The 22,592-nt window shown below is 34.4% G+C and overlaps 1 protein-coding gene across 1 annotated transcript in view; it reads right to left on the bottom strand.

Moving 5' to 3' along the window:
• The window catches only part of LOC108917916 (tubulin glycylase 3A-like), a gene marked incomplete at its 3' end in the record, with an annotated part of 44,700 nt that extends 25,856 nt beyond the window's left edge, over positions 1-18,844 (bottom strand). Inside the window, exons 1-3 of the mRNA XM_018724725.1 lie at positions 18,462-18,844; positions 13,357-14,090; positions 3,597-3,923 (exon numbers count right to left, since the gene is read on the bottom strand). Coding sequence (XP_018580241.1) covers positions 3,597-3,923; positions 13,357-14,090; positions 18,462-18,844 — 1,444 coding nt within the window. The remainder of the gene's footprint in view (positions 1-3,596; positions 3,924-13,356; positions 14,091-18,461) is intronic.
• Positions 18,845-22,592: the final 3,748 nt, after the last annotated feature.

Genomic DNA, 22,592 nt, shown 5'->3' with positions numbered 1-22,592 from the left:
ATCCACCAAAGTGAATACCTCATGATACTTTGCTTGGACGATTAATGACTTGGCTCCACGACGTATGTGTAACTCACTAATAACCCTGTATAGAATCATTACTGGATTGATTGATTGCCTGAATCTTCTAGCTGCCTTGTGTTTTCGTGTTTCCCACTCTGGAACCCGGTTTTCGTTCTATCTCCCCACACCTCGAAAGAATGTATTAAAGTTTTCACCGTTGTATTCAATGGTTGAAAATCACTTAACGATACCGGAACACTGAAAACTGTTGCTGAAAGGCACCGCCACGTATTTCGTGTGGATTTTCGATAGTCCAGTGGTGAGTGTTGTGGACGTTACGTAGTAAACAATTTCGACTGAAACATGCTTCATCTGTAACAAGTATTTGCGCTGTAAATTGAGGATTTCTTGCATGTTCCTGAAGCAACCATTCGCAAAAACCTCGACGTAGTAGAAAATCCTCAGGAGTAAACCCTTGAACACGTTGAATATGACGCGCTGAATATCACCGATGTCCAAAACTCTTTGCGCTACAGCAACAAATGTTCGCGGTACGGAGGCACATCGTTCAGGATATCATGCGCGGTAGTTTTTTTTATTTGGCCCTATATATACCTACGTAGTGGTTATCTTTTATAATTTTTTTTATAAATTCACTTCAGAGTTAACCGAGAAGAGCAAAATGACGTTCTACAGTGTCAGATAAAATCCTAATATGTACACCATCTAGACCAGGGGTCGGCAAGTAATTTTAGGTGGGGTCCGGATACTTTTGAAAATTTTTAACGAGGTCCATAAAAAAATTCACATTTCTTATTTTTTATTTTAATTTGGACTCAAATTTAATCTGCTTACTAACCGTTAATAACTCACACACTCACACAATTGTAAAATACTAGAAAAAATGATAAGATTGACACTTAAACGTAAAAAACATTTTTTAAATAATTTATTTGAGTAATTTACACTTTCAAAAAATTTTTGGTGGTCCAGTATTTTACCTTCCGCGGTCCGGACCTGGACCGCGGTCCGCCAGTTGCCGACCCTTGATCTAGACAAATAGAAGTAGATATAGTGTTAAACGGCATTTTCATTTCTTAGATTAAAGCATTTTATTATATTGCAACAAACTTGTTTGTTTTCAAAGCCTTTTTAGTTAGAAAACTTAAATATTGTTGGTATTTTGAAAATTTTATATTTTCCACAAATCTACATTAAAAATAATAAGTAAAGTATATATTTTTGGAATGCATTTTCAGCTCTCTTTCCGTTTTTGAAATAAAATATAGGGTGTTCCATATATGTAGAAAGACACAAGTTGTGATCATATCACAAAAACTAAAAATATTATCACATTTATTTTTGCCATCGAATGTATCTAAAAAAGTGCCTCTAGAATGTTCAAACCGTTTTAAGATCTTGAAAAGGGCATCAGTCGGGTTTGCCAAAAATCGAGAAACGTCCTGTAGCTCGAAAACGGTAACGGATAGAGAGATGCGGTTTGCGCCATTATTATTTTATCGAAAAAAGAACTTTTTACTCGTCTATCAGATTTGCTTTGTCTATGACAGATTCGCATTAACCCTTGAAAACCGACCAATTTGAAGCACCCGGTACAATACATTTTTATAGATAATTCATTCATACTTTCTTTATGTCAATTTAAATTATTCAAATTTGTCTATGTCTTTATAGGTACATACACAATCCAGTTTTAGTTTCAAAATTCTTTGGAAACCAGGAAAACAATCATTAGTAATATATAATTAATTAATTACATAAGTAAATATACACAGGTACAGACTGACGCAAATAAGTTTGCTTCTGTGACAACTCTGCCCACACATGCGCACTGGTTACGTCAAGAAAAACGCTCCGGAAGTGTATTGTTTGTATTAGTAAATCTGCGTGTTATTCCTTCTAGCTGAGTGCGTTCTTTCTCAATCTCGCGCATCTCTGCCTGGGTGAGAAGCGCAAACTTATTTGTGTCCGCTCTGTATACAGGTATGTTCAGAAATTAAACCGACAAACGAAGACAGCAAATTCTAGGGATCATTATATCGTCTTGCCAAAAATGCTTCCTAAGGAAGGCTCTTGGACACTGTTTTTTTTTTAAATGAATTGTTTAGATCGCTGTTTATCTACAAGTATAAAAATTAGGATAAGTGTTAACTTTTATACGGACAGCCATTTGGGAGGGTCAGCTTATATATTTAATGATATTTTTTATCTACGACTTTTTGGTAGTTTTAATATCAAAATCGAAAATTTCAGAGGATTCTAGGATCTACCCTATGTGAGAAAAATCTGTTTGAAATGTTTGTGTTTTTTGCATGATATTTAGTAGTTGAAATTGGAAAACAGATAACATAGCAACCGGAAACAATGCTGAGAATGTCAGATTTAGAAATTAGTTTTCAATCAAATTGTTTTTCTCTCAGTTCTCAATAATTTAAATGGTTATTTGCTAAAATAAAAAATTCAGTGGTTTAAAAATGTTTATTACAGAAGAATATGCCGATATGCATTTAGTAGGTATATGCGAAATGCAATGTAGCGGCAGGTCTCGAGCAGCGGTATGTCGATATGCCGAAATATATAAATACTTTTACTGCCCTGCACCGACATTTAAGAGAAATCAGATCATTGATTCTTAAAAAACATGGCACGGGAAGACATGCTGATATAAGTGAATAACACGAGGAAGACATATTGTTGGAAGTTTAGGAAAATCCAGAAATTAGTATTAGGATGTCTTCTATTTGGAATTTTTTCGGCATATCGACGTGACGCTGCTCGAGTGTTACAATGCATATCAGCATATAGTAAATAGTTTTAAACAACGATTTAATTTATTGAGAACAGAAAAAGAGTTTGACTGAAAACTAATTTCTAAATCTGACATTCACAGCGTTGTTACCAGTTGCTATGTTATCCGTGAATCGTTTAAGGATTTGGGTGTATTATTTATTTTCATTCAGTGGGCATGTATTACCTATACATAACAATGAAGCTGGTTTCATTATTAGAAACTGTATAAAGTTCACATGTGTTAATGCGTTAAAAATCCTTTTTTTATTTACGTTAGAACAAGACTTGAATATGCTTTGATATGACACGCACATTATAATGTACATAAACGACTAATTGAAAGCATTCAGTACTTGACATTTAAGGATATTGAAATTTACCCTGAAAGAGGAGTTATGATCTGTAAATTACATTATGATGTCACTAGTTTGTTAGAAGAGTTTGTGTTTTTATATAACTTAAAAAAACAATGTCAAAGGGTCATCTTCAAAGAGCCCTATACTTCCCTTAGGAATTTTTGCATAAGACGGTTTATGTGAAATCGATATGAAATCATCCCTAGAATTTGCTGTCTTCGCTTGTCGGTTTAGTTTCCGGTGTATATTTTTACATTAGAGAACTTCGTCGCTGCAGATATAATTGTTATATTATTACCTACTATTAGATATTCAAATCTGTTACAATTTTTTTTTTTGGGAAGACTTACTAGTTAGCCGCAAAGTAGAAAATTTGACTTAAATTACCTTTTACTATGGATTATAAGGTAGGTACTCCACACTTACCAATATATTTTTGAATTATATATCTTTTGTTTGGATTAGCTCTAATAGTTTTTAAAACGTATTGCAATGTCCTGCACATATGGATACCAACACCTTGGCTACTATCAATCGGCTTTAAGATCCAAATATTCATCAGACCATCCATTTCGAGGTACGGCCAGTATATGTTTAGTTTGTTCAATATAAAATTAGCTTTCCTAACCATATCAATTTCCGTTACGTCACTGATCTTTCTGAAGTGGTTTCCGATGTGCACGGTTTTATAAAAGTAGTTCAAAAATTCAGTCCATTCATAGTCGAGAGCTTCCTCGATTTCATTGTCAATGTCTTAAATAATTTATGTATAGGTACAAGGAGTTGCAATATGTCGCTAATAAAATTGTATAGGTGATTCTCTGAACAAAATAACAAAAAAAGTTAATACGAATGTAGATGTAAACGTTCCTTTTTTAGGTAGGGTGGGATACATTTTTATTAGTTATTTTGATTTTGTTTTACATATTTGCTGGTAAACCACATATGGTAGATGTATTGGTACCAGTATCTATATTCGCTGACTAGATTTGAAATCATATTATTGTAGCTTTACTTAAATCTAGCCAATAAATAGGTGCTGAGTAACCGCTAACCTACGCTGTGAAATTATATGTACAAGCTACAAGCTAACTTACCAGTTTCATTTATACAGGGTGTTTCAGAATGACCTCCAGTAAATTCAGGGAGTGATAGTACGACAAAAAAATATAAATTTTTTGTCTTATGAACTATTATGTCTATCTCCTCTTGTTTTCGAGATACATAGCGACAAAAAAAGTAATTTTATGAAATTTTGTATTCTTTATTTATATTAATATATTCTCCTTTACGGGAGGCCTTTCTGAAACACCCTGTATAGTCAGATTTGTGTTCAATGGATGAGTTAGCGATGCTTGTTAAGGTTACCTGTGTCAAAATGGATTCGGATTTTGTAACGTACTTCGCTGGGTTTCGGTTTTGGTGGTGACGGTTAGTAACGTTACTTGTGGCCGCCCCCGGTATACTACCAACTCTAAACGGAATCTTAATTCACAATTGCGAATTCTAATTTACTAGATTTATTGACGTCACTGACGTCCTTATTTGGACGCCTAATTTTATGACGACCCTTGACTACTAGTTTATCGGCAGCGGCCGGTGGTGGTGAGTGACGTCACAGAAACGTACTCCGGATTAAATCTTTTTGTTCGGTTTTGTCTCGGGCGCCAGTTTCCCTATCTTTTACGTGGGGGAAACTCCACGTGAAACCTACCCTCGGTTTAGAGTAAGTACTCGGGATAGCTGCAGTGAAGAAAGTTTAATTCCAGGGGTCTGTTATTTCTCTTAATTTTAATCAACGTAGTTCTCTGAGTGTGGTGTTATTTTACTTTTAAAATAAACGGTGTTATCAGTGTAGGTCACAAAAAGATAAGAAGACTCTTTTTTACTGATCGGAATTTTATCAAACTTGTCGGCGTTAAGAATGAATACAAACTGGAATTATATTTACTAGAATTATTTTCTATTAATAAGGCCTATTGAAACAAACAAACAAAAGTAAAATAGATTCTAATTACAATTATTATCAGTAACAATCAGGAATATACAAATAATGTACAAGCGTTGTGAATGAAATAAAATGGGTTAGAGCAATTATTATTACGACGGATTTAAAATGCCGATGCGGTTTTTCGATGCTGTAAATAAATACAAATTTAGCACAGTCAAATATCAGGACTCAAAATCGGTACGGTAGAAAAGCGGAGTCTTTGGCATTTAGTTTATTTAATAAACAATCTAAGACTTTAAGAAACAGTACGCCAAAATAATATTCGGTTTAAATTTCGGTCGGTGTTAGAAAGGGAAGAATAAATAAGGTTAATAAATTAGAGCAATAAATAATCAATAAATAAATTGTCCCCCAATGGTTCTGAAACAGAAAAATAATTACGGTTTATTCTAATTCTACAAATAAATATCGGCGGCAGTTTCTAGCAAAGCGACGGAAATTAAGCGAAATTTAACCAGCCAGGGAGAACAAGCCAAGCAAAGCGGTTTACAACGGGCATAAATAAGCAAACGGTAATCAGGAAAATGAATTTGTTGGTTAACAGGAGGCAAAGTCTGGGCGAGGTGCGAGTTCAAATGCGGGGCGGCCGACAGATTTCTCCCAGAAGCGGTGGGGCACCCAGCCAAACTTCTAGGGTCTATCCGTCGCTGCACAGCTGACACACAACGTCTTCTACTGGCGGTGAGACACCCAGCCAAACCAGCAGTTTCGGTTATTGTGCCTTACAGCGTTTATCAAGCGGGGGCGGTGAGACACTCAGCCAAACCCTCGCCGACAATACCGTTGCCGTACAGTCTGACACCTTCACGTCAAGGGGCTCACAACGTTTGTCGAACGAGGGCGGTGGGATACCCAGCCAAACCTTCGCCGACAACGCCGTGGTCGTACTGTCTTGCCAAAGTTCAAAACGGCCAGACTTGTACCATAGCAGGACAAGTGAGAATAGGAAAATACAATTTGCTTACTTATTCCGGACGGTTGCTTCTGGCGGCTAACTCCTTGGGTCGGGTGGCGGTCTCTGGTCGGTTTTCAGGTCCTCGGGGTGGTCCTCGGGTTGGAACTTGAGCTCTTCGAGTTCTGGCAGCGAACTGAGGATCTTCGTGCAGGATCGCTGGTTTTATTGCTTCAATCCCTCCTTGACTAGGCAGGAGTCGTAGTGGGATGATGCGCGCGGCCCTCGACAAAGTGGGGCAAACGGACGGTTCGGCTCCACTCGCGGTTAATTGCTCTCACCCAATTAAACTAATTAAATAAATAACTGGCCAGCGGCCTTGCACAAAACGGAAAATTAATACTGGTTCATTACAATTTCTCCAAGGAGCATCTGAATCATTTACAAAAAAATTAGATCACTAAGGATAGTAACATAAAACATGAATATGAATTTCGCCTTTATACATATGTTTAGCATGTCCTAGTTAGAAAAATAAATTAACTTCACTTCACTGCCTTGTGCTTTTGTCTGAAAATTTTCAGATAGGACTGCAGCGCTGGCCTTGCAAATTTAGTTCAGCACTTATTTGAATGCGATAAAAATATAAAAAAAATCACGAGATGAAAATGTAATGGATGAAACCGAGAAGTTGTGTTAATTTTATCTAATTTGAATAGATAAAAGTAACACGTAAAATAAATGAGAGAAGGTAATTAAAAAAATAATAAGAATTGATCACTCCGTACCTCAAAAACACAGCATCCTATACCTACGCTCATTTGAAATCTTTTCAATAGAATCACCTGTAGAATTTTATCGGTGGAATGTCGCCGTTATTATCCGATTTTAAAAAACAAAAGATTGGAATTCATGATTCCAAAAACACTATAAGCTGTTAACATTTTTTCAACATTTTCCTTAATGACAGGAGATATACAGGGTGTCCCGTTCATGTTTCAAAAAAACTTGTGTGCCAGTTCCTCATGGAAAAATAATAGGGGTAGTTCATATAAAGTTCTTTTCTTAAACGCCCTGTTTTCGAGATACAGTGTGTTGAAGTTGTTACTTTCTAAATGGTTTTCCTTAATTATTTTTAAATCGGCTAAAGATAAAAATGTCAAAATGTGTACACAAGTAAGCATCAACTGTACGATAAGAATAATGTGCAAACAGTTTCTTTCTGAAAAACAGTGTCGCCGATACAGGTAATTGGAGGGGTATAATCGAAAAAAAAATGTTAAAAGTCAGAATTTATTATATTTCTAAACGGTTCTGTAAACTCTAAAGGATACTACAAAAAAAGGTATACTTGTCAAAATTCAGTAGCATGTACCATTTTCGAGAAAAATTAAGTTGCATAGAAGCAAATGGGAGACAATTTCAGCATCTACTGTAGTATTTCGAGTTTTGCTCATTTATTTAATTGTGCAGCTGTTTTGTTCCACATTTCTCCGAGTCTGTTTCCTAATATTTTTCTGCTCTTATCACTTTTTTTAAGCATTCATCTCCATTAACAATTCACTCCATTCAACAATTGTTTATTTTTTTAATGGTAGTGTAGTAGTTTACAAAATCTAAAATTAGTTATTAATAGATAAATTAATTATCATAATCTGTTTATTTTTTTTTTACTTTTTTAAATGTTAGTTGACAACAATCTGAAACTTAAAATAAATTTAATTTTTTTTTTAGTTAGTAAAATGTTTTACAATTTAACTCTTTCATGTGATACTTAAGAAATTATAGTCTTAAATGCAAATACTGTTGGTAGCTAAATGTCTTCAGCTATTCAATGGTAAAGTTCTTTCAATTCAATATTTTTTATGCCGCTTTATGTGAGCAAAAAAATGCAACTTCATTTTTCCCGAAAATGGCAGATGCTACCGAATTTCGACAAGTATACCTTTTTTTTTGTAGTACGCTTTAGAGTTTACAGAACCGTTTAGAAATCTAATAAATTTTGACTTTTAACATATCTTTTTTTCGATTGTACCCCTCCAATTACTTATATCGGTGACACTGCTTTTTAGAAAGAAACCGTTTGTATATTATTCTTAACGCACAGTTGATGTTTACTCGTGTACAAATTTTGACATTTTTATCTTTAGACGATTTAAAGATAATTAAGGAAAACTATTTGGAAAGTGACAATTTCAACACACTGTATCTCGAAAACAGAGTGTCTAAGAAAAAAACGTTACATGAACTACCCCCCATTATTTTACCATGAGGAACTCGCACACAAGTTTTTTTGAAACATGAACGGGACACCCTATGTATAGGGTGATTCAGTAATAACAATAATAATAATAAAATTATAAAATGCATATTTATGCTAAAAAAAATATTTTCAAATCATTATTTAAACCCCTTTTCGGGAAGCTGCTGACCGCTGATCTACAAAGGTTTATCCAGAGTGAATCTTGACCTACCGTATTCGGTCACTAACCTAACTTTTACTGCGTTTCTAATAGCGAACCTTTTTACCAAGACGCATGAATGAATAAGATATTTTTTTTACATTTTAAACATTAACAAGTATATTTGTTAATAAAAACAAATGTATAAGGATAATTGTTTTCGAATGTTGTGTTATTACTATTTAGAATTTATAATATTGTTGTTTTCACCACCACGTATACCTTATCGTATGACTTATTGCTTTTCTACATAAAATGACAGTACGGCTAAAAAATACTAACTCATCCGTCCATAGAAGCTTGTTAATAAAGTTGGGATTCACTGCACTTTGAGTTTGAAACCAATTGCTAATTTCAAGACGACTGGGAATCAGCTGTATCGTTCCAATTTTCCAACGTTCTGTGGTGTCCCGGCGTGTTCCCAGTCAGCAAATGTGATGCAAAGAAGGGCTTCGAATTAACTAGAGCTTATTTTTTTAAAAGGTCGAGTAAACATTTTTTTTTTCGATTTTTTGTCTTTATTAGGCCTTCCGAATACGTGGTTAAAATTAATGACAATATGACTGAATCACCCTGTATTAATGAAACGATAACCAAATATTTTTAAGCTTTTATGGTAAATAATTTCTTGCTGAATTCGACGATGTACAAACTGGATTTGTTTGCAGACTTTCGTAACTGTTAATGATTAAATAATGGTTGGTTGTCACATCATCGCTTTAGGTTTCTTGATGTTTTGAGGGATAACCGTTTTCTTCAGAACAACGATTAAATCCTGACCGATATTTATATTTACAATGTGTATTGTTCTATATAGCTTTGCAAGATTTGATGTTACCTTCCGGTACCTGGCTTTTACGTATTTAAGTATCAGTCATTTCCAAATTTCAGACAGTTGTAAACAATCGTGTGGGTTGAAATTATTTCGATTTTTCTGGTTTTCTATTGCTTTAAAGTTTTTACCAAAATCTTGTTTTTTACAAGAATCCTGCGTACGATCATTAAAGTGCCTTGAACTTTGTCCCGTAACAACTGCTAATTTTTCTATATTGTTGTTCTTTAAGTCATATTTGTATTCCTTTCGTTTTGTCTTGCATTGTAGGTGGTACCTACTAATAATGTTTTTTCTTAGGTGACGTATAGTATCAATACGTCTTTGTATATACGCAAATAGGCTGTTATCTCCATACAAGATCAAGATTATCCCGGTATTGTGTTTCAATATTATTGATGACAATTCAAGACTATGACCAGGATAGTGAGGAAAATTACGTCAAAACTTCGAAGTTTCATGAAGAAATAACATACAATAGAAAATATATACATAATACTTAAGGAGCTTTCTCTTTATATTCTTATTTGTAAGGTCTATACCTGAGAAGACAATATCTGACACTAGATGCAATAAGGCCAAGGTGTAGACCAGACGTAAAAACATTGTTCAAGATTAACTCAAGACCAAGGCAAGACCATGTGAAGACAATAACAACAACAAGACATCATTTAGACAACATTTTGAGGTAGTATGCAAACATGCTTTGAAAATGTTAGGGTTTGTAATAAGAAATTCCAGAGACTTTCATGATATTGCAACGATAAAAACTTTATACTATGCTTATGTTCTTAGTAAGATGGAGTACGCCTGCATGGTGTGGGTACCTTATTATAATATACATGTGGAGGCTTTTGAATCGATACAGCGCAAGTTTTACAAATTTCTGCTTTTCAAGCAGTTTGGATACTACCCTAATAGAGATATATCTTACTCTGAATTGTTAAGTATCACAAATATTGACAGTCTCCAGAAACGTTGGATGATACATCAGATAATCCATTTGTATAAAATGATTAACAATGTTATAGATGATATAAGGTTTCTGTCAATGGTTTCATTTCATATACCTCGGTATTCAGTCAGAAATAACGTCACATTTGAATATAACACTTCTAGTACAAATCAACATTTATCCTCGCCTCTTATTTCGATGTGTAGGTGTTATAATCATATACAGTACTGTGTTGATATTTTCAATTGTACAGAAAGCCTGCTTAGAAAAACCTTAAAAATAGTATTGCGATTTTAATGTATATATGTATATGATCTATTTCTTATTTTTTATGTCAGTACATTTCATTCTAAATGTTTTTAATTATTTAAGCGTCTTTTTTAATCCACTCTAAATTGTTATTTTTATATTTTGTGCTATTCTCTTACAGTTTTTACTAACTACTGTTTATAATATGTAATTTATATCCTTTATATGGGCGTTGGCCTGTTGGATTAATAAAATTATTATTAATATTAGCTCAGTAAAATAGGTCTTTAAGTCGTTTAGAGATAAAATACCAACCTGAAACTTCCAGAAATGAATCCAGTATTACTGATAACTCAAATATTATGATCCTAAACTGATTGGAATGTCAATATTTAATAATTCTGCTAAAAGTTCGATGAATTAATGCACCGAATAATAATGACGCCACTAATGAGTTTGATAGAATACCAATGACTAATTTGACAAATAGCTATAAAATGATTTTTAAAATTGATAACTTCATATTTTAGTGCAATTTTGTCCATTAAATTTTTATTTTCAATATTCTGTTGCCAAACGTTTGACAACAACCGTATCATAACCTCAACTGACTTACATTTCATTGCTTCCATCGGTATCTGAGCTAATAGTCTAGATATGGCACGTCAAAAAATCCATGAACCCTAACTTTCTGCCGTGTGGTAAATAAGCTCCTGAGTCGATGTGGAGCATTTTTTCTCATACCACATATATACAGCAGAACGGCCATTTTCGAAATTGAGGGGGGGGGGGAAATCTGGGGAAAAAAGTGGACCTTAACCGTCTGGAAGCAACGGTAAGTCAAAGCATCCAATTTTTATAAACCGGGAAAAATAGTGGCAGACAAAACTTTATCGCGATTTCGGAGAGAAGTGGGGTTGAAGAAAACCGGAAAAAGTGGATCCTAACTAGATCTATTCAAGTGCGATTTTCTTGTTACAACATGCACTACCGCAGACTAGCAGTATGACGGTAATTTGAAATCCAGCGTGGGAGAATTTCTCATAAAACTCGAAAACTGCTGTAAAACCGTATAAGTAAAAACTGAAAAAAATTCTGCCGCTTGCCAAATAAGTTACATACTGCTGGCAGACATTTACCACTCTCCCCCAAAACCACCCCAAAAGGGGTAACATGGTTAGTTTACTAGTGGGTGCGCATTACATTGACAAACATTGACATTGACATTACATTGGGTGGGAGGGGCCGGGGAAAATGTCTGCCAGCAGTATGTAACGTTTGTGCGGTCGTTATGGAACTTATTTGGCAAACGGCAGACATTTTTTTTAGTTTTTACTTATTTTATACTATTTTACAGCAGTTTTCGAGTTTTATGAGAAATTTTCCCACGCTGGATTTCAAATTACCGTCATACTGTTAGTCTTCGGTGTCTGCCACTATTTTTTCATAAAAGTGCGTGTTGTAACAAGAAAATCGCACTTGAGTATATCCGGTTAAGATCCACTTTTTTTCCGGTTTTCTTCAACCCCACCCCCCTCCGAAACCGCCATAAAGTTTTGTCTGCCACTATTTTTCCCGGTTTATAAAAAATGGATGCTTTGACTTACCGTTGCTTCTAGACGGTTAGGGTCCACTTTTTTCCCCANTGATAGAATGTGGAATTGATTGTAACAGTTCCTTTAAATAATATAAAATGCAGTACTTACATGTAATTTTTGATATTGTAACATTCAATAATATTCTAGACCAGGGGTCGGCAAGTAATTTTAGGTGCGGTCCGGATACTTTTGAAAATTTTTTACGAGGTCCAGAAAAAAATTCATATTTCTTATTTTTTTTATTTTAATTTGGACTCAAATTTAATCTGCTTACTAATTAAAAACTCAAAACGCTCACACAGTTGTAAAATACTAGAAAAAATGATAAGATTGGCACTTAAACGTAAAAAACATTTTTTAAATAATTTATTTGAGTAATTTATACTTTCAAAAAATTTTTGGCGTTCCAGTATTTTACCTCCAGTATTTTACCGCCAGTTGCCGACCCTTGCCCTAGACCCTAGACTATAATGGATTTAAAAAAGCAATTGAATGAAAATGCCTATGCCTAGAAAACCGGTTCTAAGGAAATCACTGATACCTAAAAAATTTTCTATAACGCGCACTCGCCATGGGACCTACTATACTATACAACGGCGTGATGTTATTTTCATAGCGCTAAGAAAATAACATCACGCCGTTGTACTATTGGCACTTTCCGTGCACATAACCCCCTACGCTATAGGTCCCATAACGACTCGCACTTGTGATAGAAAATAGTATGTGCAACTCGTTCGGAAAAGTTGCCATAGCACTCACCTCACTCGTTACACAATGTACTATAAAAACGTTTTATTGGAATTCCGATGGATGTGCATTTCGATTGTCCTGTATTGGACAATTGTGTTGGCTTTGTGGAATGTTCATATTAATTTATTATTATTATTCTTAATTTTTCCTAAAAATATTATGCGAAAATCAAGTTATTATACATTGCGATTTTGAAATATATCCTTACCACACTAGTACAAAAATATTTCTCCATTCAAAAGAAAATTGCCAGTTATTGTCTTAAATATAGAATGTGATAAAAAAATAAGTAAATGAGTGTAAATATCTTTTTAGCTATAAAAGCCAAATTTTGGTTTTGTAAAATCGGTTAAAAAGGCGAAGACTTTTTTTACAGACACTCAGTGTACACGGTGAATACGAAAAATAATTCCCTTTGAACAATATGTTTTACTTACCTTCATGCTGTGCCTTTTTAATAAATTTATAACACTCATTTATGGCAAAGTCAAATACTTCTATCGGTATTTTTCCAGATTGACTTAAAACTTTATACTCTCCAGTGTCACTATTTTTAACGACCCATTTCAGCAGTGACATGGCTGCCGTCCTATGGAAGTCTTTTATGAATTCTGGTGTGTCTCCATCTTTTGTGAGGCTGTATGTACGAGGGTGATTCAGATTTGCTACTCCAGGGATTCTAAACCATACAGAATTCTTATTAGCGTAGCATAATCCTAGTTTGTTGGCATAACTGAACAAGTTATATCTAAATTTATTAATTTTTGTAAGTTTAATCTTATCTGGACACTCTTTAAATGACTCGTAGGTGGAACTCCAATATAAGTCCACTTGGTGGGTTTCCAATAACTTGGATTTGATTAGCGTTTTACAAGTCTCGGCGATGTCTTTATTCCGAATCAATGTTACTAATTCATGAATTGAGTATGTTTGGAATTTTTTCAGATCATCATTCATTTTGGATTTGTAAGAGATTTGGATTTTTTCAACCCACCCTCTTTTTAATAACGCACGACGAACTGCTGGAAAAGTACCCTTAATTGTGAAGGTTTTTTTTTCCTTTATAGCTTTTTGTACTTCAGCCTTTAACACGCCTAGAGGATTATATTCCAATTTTGGGCTTGCTTTTCTATATAAATTAGTTAAATTGGATATATTGCTTTGCCTAGAACTGGAGTAACAGAAATATTAATATATTTTAAATATGTATATATGGCGTTCCTAAATTAACTTTCGATATTTTCAGGACGGATAGTACATAAAAAATTATAATAATAATAAAATAAAGACATCAATTTATATCAGCTCTTGGAAATATCTAATTCGTATTTTAAACTTACACGTAAGGGTACGGCCATTTATAGTCCAGTCACTGAAGCATTTTGGCTACCAATTTTTTCGGATGGAATGGATTGATGTGAAATTTAAACTGTAGCTAGCGAATAGCCCTAGAAATAAAAGTTCTATAGTGCCGATGTGTGCTTTTACCTAGGGGTGGATGCCACCGCTTCTGGAAGTTCTGGAGGGTGGGAATTTTTTTATTAAAAATAAATTCACGATTCCATAGAGGGACGAATTCTAAGCAAAAAATGTTCTATAAGAATTTTTTGTACAGTCAATACTTTTATTATTTGCGCCTAAACATGTTCGTTTTTAGCCCAAAAAATGCATGTTTTTGAGCCATTTTTCGCGAATATCTCAAAAACTACAAGTTTTATCAAAAAAATGATCATACGGTAATTAAATAGCAAAGAGGTTGCTTTTTTAATTTTTGTAGGTGGTATAGAACTCGAGTTATGACTTCCAGAAGTTGAAGTCAATTACGAAGATAGCTATAATCGAAACGTTCAACGTCCTGTAGCGGAAAAATTAAAGGTTTACACTTATTAAAGTTCTTGAAAAGACCTTTAAATTGAGTGGTGGTAAAAGTCGTTAGCATGAAAACTAATGAAGTTACAATCAAAATAAAATGATTGTCTTGATTTTTGAGAAAAAAATCGGTATTAAAATTAATGACGACAGTAAAAAAAAATTAAACGTATTCCTTCTGCAATTTACTTTATTTTATAACAAAAGTTATAAAAAAATAGAATAAGAAATTGTTTTTTCTTACTGTATAATTTGCTTTTTTAAAATTTTTGTAGGACAAAATTTGACTGAGTTATGACCGTTAGAAGCTCAAAACTAAGTTCCAAGACTGCCTTTCCTGAGCCCTTTTAGCTTACAAATTTAAAAAACGAAGGGCTCAAAAAAAACTACAAATCACATAACTTAAAGTGCTCTAAATTCCCTACAAAATGGTTTTTTGAGTAAATTTATAACTTTAAAATTACAAAAGTTATGGTAAAAAAATTAATCGGTAAAATTTTCGGAGCGGGTAAATTACCATTATCTTTGTGTATTATGGAGCACTTGTGAACTGATTTGAGTAAGTATTTTAATAATATACATACACAACACGTATCCGAGTTCACATTACATGTATTCTGTTACACTATGTATATGTATGTATATTTGATATTAATTTAATCAAAAAATATTAAGAATAAATTCAATAAAATTAAAAAAAATTATTATATCATCATACTCACATATAATATTTAGGAAATTTTTCTATAAGAGGTAGGGTTTTTTTAAGAGGGGTAGGTCTTCCATAAGGGTTTTTTGGGTGGCTGAAAAGTTGCAATCTATCATAGATCATTTGAAAACCCATAAAAAGTTTATAATTCAACATATGCATACCATTAAAACATCTCAAGCTTTCAATTATATTTTTTGTTTATTTTATTTTAAGGGATGGTTTTTAAGGGTTGCAACTTTGTAATGAGTCGTAAGCTTTCTAATGAATAACAAAAGAAATGCAATACATTGTGAATGCACCAAAAGAATATTTTAAACTGTTAAAAACTTTTTTTTCTATTTTTTTGGCCATGGAAGGGTAGTTTTTAAGGATTTTTAAGGGTTGAAAAGTAATTAAATTTCATAAATTATATTAAAAAACATGAAAGGAACTTTATCCAACATATTTGAACATGAATTGAATCTTTAAAATACGTAAATCTGCGATTTTCGCATTTTTTTCGTACAAGGGTAGTTTTCACCCCCAAATAGAAAAAAGCACACATCTAGACAATATAACTTTTGAAGTGGGGGGTCAGATGAGCTTGTATGCAAATTTTCAGGAAAATCCATGCTATCCGAAAAAATTGGGAGCTTTTACTTTATTTTCGCCTTCAGTGACTGGACTATTAACGAAACACCGCCCAATAGAGTCCGTATTGGTGGGCAGCCTCTACCATTCAGAGACAGAATATTTTTAATTACTGATGAACGATTAGCATGTTAACCATGAGTTTTTCCTCATCTTAACCGCCGGATCACCTATACAGGGTAGGAAAGTACCAATGGTCTATCTGAAGTTACGTGAGAGCGATAAAGTAAGCCATAGAAATCCATGCGATAGAGAAGGATGGCTATAATGAAGGCCTCTCATAAACACCGCCCGTTTCGCCCTTCCACAAATAAGATCCACTTCTTATTTGTAGAAGGGCGAAATGGGCGTTGACTATTAGACGTCTTCATTATAGCCATCCTTGTCTATCACATGGATTTCTATGGCTTACTTTATCGCTCTCACGTAACTTCTGATAGACCATCGGTACTTTCCTACACTGTATAAACATTTAAGAAAGTACTGTCGTATTACAAAATTTCGCTCAACTTTCCAATCGGGACTACGAAGGGCCTTCCCGACCAAACTGGAGATTCATGTCCGAAGGGACTCAAACTATCCTTTACTAGTAAGTAGAAGGTGCGTCGCGGAAAATAACATTTTCGAAGTCTCTAAAATTTCCGCATTGGTTCTCAAAGAGGCTTCCAGCCTCCGATGTTACAGCAGACGACACCGACGGAGGTCGATGTGTCGGTGTGGAAAAATTGCTCTAGTTTCTGAGTTTGGAAAATAAAAACTTCAAAAAATTTGAAATCGAACTGAGGAACCGCAATATCAAACCACGCCACCACATTGGACTACAAGCATATGACCCGCTCCAAGAAACTATAATCCAAAGATGGGCAAAAAGCAGAGAGGTCAACTATCCAGACATAGGGCGTTCTTCACTATAGGATTTCTGCGGACCCATTAAGGAATGTCATTGAATGTCGACAGTGGTGCCTTGTAATTCAGTAAGCAGGGACATGAAGTGCGACACAAAATTAATATTTGCATTGCATAAAGCTCTTTGCACATCAAATACCATTTATTGTAAATAATATATTTTCAATAAGTCTAAAATTCTTACAACTCCAAACATTGTTACATTTCACAAATTTATTTGAGCACATGGCTTCCGGACGAGACTTCAGTTCTAGATACCTAACCACCCAGACATTCTCTAATCCTGCGGGATACAACACGTTCCTAGAAACTTCTAAACCTGTAGGTCCTCTCAAGGCCTACATAAGCTCCAAATTTTCTAAACCAAGTATGACTTTTTTCACAGTGGCATTTATTTTTCTATTTTATTCTTAGTTTTGCCTATTGAAAGATGGTAGATAGAAAATAATTTACAAAAATTAAAAGAAAAATATTGAAAAGTCAAAAGTTAGATTTAAATATCCACTTAACAAAGAGAGAAAGTATAAATGTGAGACAAGCGTCTCTCCTCCTTCCCCCGTATCGATATCCACGTCAGTAATAGAAGATGATGGTGAAGATGATCTTATCAACACCAAAGACAACATAAAAAAAATTGTAGGCGGTCCTGAGATTCTTTAATATCCGCAAGTTTTTCATTATACCAGATACTGCATCAGATTGGAAGTGATGGTTCAACAACGTTTCTCTTTCTAACTAGTGACAGACCTAACTAGTTTCTAATTAAATCGGTGAATTTGTTGGTGGTCAGTTCATCAAAGACTCATTTCTTTGTTCTGATGAATTGATGGAGGGGGGAATGAGATGTTGCCTAAAATTACAATTATGACAAATATTTCGCTTACCACCTACATATGTCATTAGTATTAGTTTTTAAAATTGGTTTTTACACAATTTTATTGGATAAGAAAATACAAATAATAGTGCTCTTGTTCTTTATTTTGCTGTTTTAAGTGTAAACAGGTGAGGTGATGGTCGCAACATCAACAGTTAACTCTATTTTATGTTTCCCATTTCGTTGAATTTTGATATTCAAAACCCTGACGTCGTTAATCTATCTGGGTGCAATAAGAAACCCAGTATTATATTTGGCTTCTGATTAGACAAAGGGTTAATAAGTACAAAATTTTATTTTATATGAGCAGAGTTTCCAAAGTTAGATCAAATGCTGTGGTTACATATTAATTTTGGGGGCTACTGGAGAAAATAAATACATTACCAATTTTGTCTTTTAATAAAAATATTTAGATTTTTTAAAGAATCTGCAAAGAATACGCCAGTACTTCCTTATGCAGCAGTGGAATGCAAACATTTGAAGTTTTACTATTTTTCGAAAAATGATAAGAAAAGCGCTTATATTTTATGTATTACTTCTCTTTTGATTACCTTGCGTTAGACCTTGTGCTGCCGGTCGTACTAGGTTTCGCCGAATTAGTTACGGGTTTGTTTCCAGCAGTTCTAGTTTTAATGACAGTGCCTTCGGAGTTCGGACTCCTGTTATTAGGTGCAGAAGCAGGTATCGGATTGTTTACGTTGTTGTTTTTAATATTTCCTGCTGACTTAGGTCTCGAGTTATTTTGGCAACTTTTATGTTTAGTAGTGATTGGTGGTCCCGCTTTACAGTTTTTGAAAAAGCCTTTCTTCTTACCGCCGTTTTCATTGCTTTTCAAGAAAGATTCTTCTAGTTTGGGAACGACGTCGGAAAAGGAATCATTTTTGGTTTTAAACGTAGGTAAGTGGTCTTTAAGATCTTTCAGGATGTTGGTCATATCTTGAGTAACCTGTTTGGCAAAAAATATGAAAGATAGGTATGTAATAAACTTCACAGTGGTTTCTGTACCTTTTCTAGAGTAACTTCCGGCGCATTTTTCTTCACTATTTTCACAGGTCCACTTGATTTTTTCTTATTAACATTTTTTTTGTTTATATAGCTGTTGTTACATTGAATTATATCTTGGCATGCGTTTAATACAGTGTTTATTCTGTTTTGCAATTCTTTGGAGTTATCGGTTTTAGTAGCTTCATTTGGATCTTTCCTTAGGTTTTTCATGGGTTTCTATGAAAATTTAATTTTATTCTCGTCAACGTATTTTCAAACATACGTACCTGGTTAGAAACCATTTCTACAAAAAATTTGGATTAACTTAAAGAAATCCATTAAAACTAGCGATTTTGAAGGCAAGTCATACTGCCAAATTGGTGACATAATTTTTAAATGGCAAATGTCACGGATATTTATCTAAATTAAGAAGGCTGGGAGGTTAATAGCAATTTGTATACAGGGTGTCTCATAATTAGCTGCCAACCCTGAACAGGCCGATTCTATGATCAAAACTAAGTAAAAAAGTTCATATGAACATGGGTCCGGAAATGCTTCCTAAGGGCACAGGGACCCATTGAAGAGGGAGGAATGGAAATCATTTTTTTGCAATATCTCTCAATCGCGTTGTGATAAATGAATGAAATTTGGTATACACAGCTAAATTTTGATGAGCAATTTGATGGACTAATCCATTTATTTCCACAAGGTCCATTGGGGTGGGTACGGGGGGGCCCTTGGTACTTTGCGTGTGTAACTTTTTCATCTTTGACTTTTTAACAAATTGGACAGCAAATTCCGTTTTCCCGAACTGTTTTACGTTAAAAAGGTACTCTTGTTTCAAATCGTTATCTTTAACGGTTTCTGAGAAAATCGCTCTTGAATTAATCCCACTTTGGTCAATTTCATAGTAATTTAAACAAAATTATCAAGGTATTCTTATGTCAAAGTATTGTCAACCCGATTGCCAATTTAATAGTTCTAAGCGAAAAAAATGGAAGAGTTTACGGGACAAGAGTTAGTTGATATGATATTTATTTATGGCTTTTGCGATGGTAATGCTGCAGCGGCAGAACGCGAGTACGGGAGAAGGTTTCCAAACCGAAGGCTGCCATCAAGGAGGACATTCCCTACGGTATTCCGCAACTTAGCTGCAACCGCCACTTTTCGAAAGGCACCGGGTCAAGGACGTCCCAGGATTAATAGGGAAGCGGAGGTCCTTGACGCTATTGAACAAGATCCTACGACTAGCATACGGAACATTTCAAGGCAAATAAATGTTCCTCGGCCAACGGTACTACATATCTTAAAGATTTCCTTAACAGAATTGATTAGATGTGCTACTAACATTTCAGGTTGGAAGAATATTAAAGCGACAAGGTCTACATGCCTATCACTATCGACGTGTACATGGCTTGATACCAGAAGATTTTGCGCCACGTATGCAATTTTGTCGCTGGATTTTGTCGCTGGACAACGAGCAAGCTTCCAAAATTTTGTGGTGTGACGAAGCTACTTTTACCCGAAATGGAAAATTAAATTTTCATAATTCTCATTATTGGGAAGAAGAGAACCCACATGTTGTTCGGAGAACAAACTTCCAGCAACGGTTTTCCATAAATTTATGGGCGGGAATAATTCACGACACTCTGATTGGACCTATTGAAATTCCACAACGTCTCAATTCAAATCTTTATTTAAACTTACTTCAAGAAAATCTTCCCCAAATTCTCGATGATCTGCCTCTAAATTTACGACGTAACATGTTTTTTCAACACGATGGAGCCCCGGCACATAGTGGTCGCAATGTTCTAAATTTCCTAAACGAAAATTTCGCTGGACGGTGGATAGGGAGGCACGGACCGGTAGCTTGGCCGCCGCGTTCTCCCGACCTAACCCCGCTGGACTTCTTTTTCTGGGGATATCTAAATCAAAAAGTTTACGCCACCGAAGTCGATACCCGTGAGGAATTGCTGCAGCGTATCAATGATGCAGCCAATGAAATTCGTCAAAACCGTTTTAGCATCTTAATAGCTTCGAGAAGTGTTACACGTAGGGCAAGACTTTGTATCAGAGAAGGTGGAGGGTTTTTTGAACAGTTTTTAAAATAGCTTGTTGTCTGTTATCAAAATTAAGTTTCCATCTTATGATCCCTTCGAAAAGTGACGGTTGCAGCTAAATTGCGGAATACAGTGAGGAATGTCCTCCTTGATGTCAGCCTTCTGTTTGGAAACCTTCTGCCGTACTCGCGTTCTGCCGCGCAGCATTACCATCGCAAAAGCCATAAACAAATCATCATATCATAATTGTTCTACATCAATAATGTGTATTACTGATTACGTATTAAATTATTATTATTATTTTTTGTTTAAATTACTATGAAATTGACCAAAGTGGGATTAATTCAAGAGCGATTTTCTCAGAAACCGTTAAAGATAACGATTTGAAACAAGAGTACCTTTTTAACGTAAAACAGTTCGGGAAAACGGAATTTGCTGTCCAATTTGTTAAAAAGTCAAAGATGAAAAAGTTACACACGCAAAGTACCAAGGGCCCCCCCGTACCCACCCCAATGGACCTTGTGGAAATAAATGGATTAGTCCATCAAATTGCTCATCAAAATTTAGCTGTGTATACCAAATTTCATTCATTTATCACAACGCGATTGAGAGATATTGCAAAAAAATGATTTCCATTCCTCCCTTTTCAATGGGTCCCTGTGCCCTTAGGAAGCATTTCCGGACCCATGTTCATATGAACTTTTTTACTTAGTTTTGATCATAGAATCGGCCGGTTCAGGGTTAGCAGCTAATTATGAGACACCCTGTATTGCTACTCGTATATAGGGTGTAATTAAATGGTTTGACCAAATTTAAAGTCGGAGTACTTATATCAAATTTAATTTTTTGTAAAATTTTAGTCTTTGATTATTATCTATAAATATTTGTACAATGAGTTTTTAAATACAGTAGCACCGGGGTTGGATTTTGTAACTTTCACCGTTATTTCTTTTTCTAAGATATTTTAAATTGAATCATTATCATACATCACTAAAAGCTGTACAAAAAAGAGGGTGTATTATTTTTTTGAGATAAGTGGAAAACTTATGTATAAGTAGGTATTTAATGTTACAAGTATCAGAACATTGTGTATTCTTGAAATGATGATAATCATAATTCAAGTAATGACTTTACCCGTTACCACCAAGATAGAAACCCTGGATGCTTACGTGCGACGTCATCGTAGATAGGTAAAGCGAAATAACAACAATAAAGTACATGCAAGTTAATTTATCGAGTATATTAATACGTTATATGAGAGATTGAAGGGATTCCTGTTTAAAGAGGGCGCCAGACGTCAACTGATCCCTTCAGCGCACCCCATTCGATTTTATTAATGGAAAAACGAAATTTCGAAGCAAAAACCTATTAGTTAAGAGTACTTATTTTAGTTATTTATTAAATGTTGCTATTTTTCTAGTCTTATTACCTTTAATCTTTACTTGGTCGTTACTTTTAAAACAATAATTTTTTAATAAGCTATTTATTGTTGATTGAAGTATAATCTTTGTAATCGTTTCTTTATCATGAGTATTACATTCTGAAAAATTTTGCATATACCCATTTTTTGAAATATATTGAAATATAAAGTGAATTAAAAATTGACGCTTATTACATATAAATGAGAAATCTTCCTCG

The sequence above is a fragment of the Anoplophora glabripennis genome, unplaced genomic scaffold, assembly GCF_000390285.2.
Source record: "Anoplophora glabripennis isolate ALB-LARVAE unplaced genomic scaffold, Agla_2.0 scaffold66, whole genome shotgun sequence".
NCBI classification, from domain to species: domain Eukaryota; kingdom Metazoa; phylum Arthropoda; class Insecta; order Coleoptera; family Cerambycidae; genus Anoplophora; species Anoplophora glabripennis.
The sequence above is the reverse complement of the archived record's forward strand: the minus strand, read 5'-3'. Positions and strand labels throughout refer to the sequence as shown.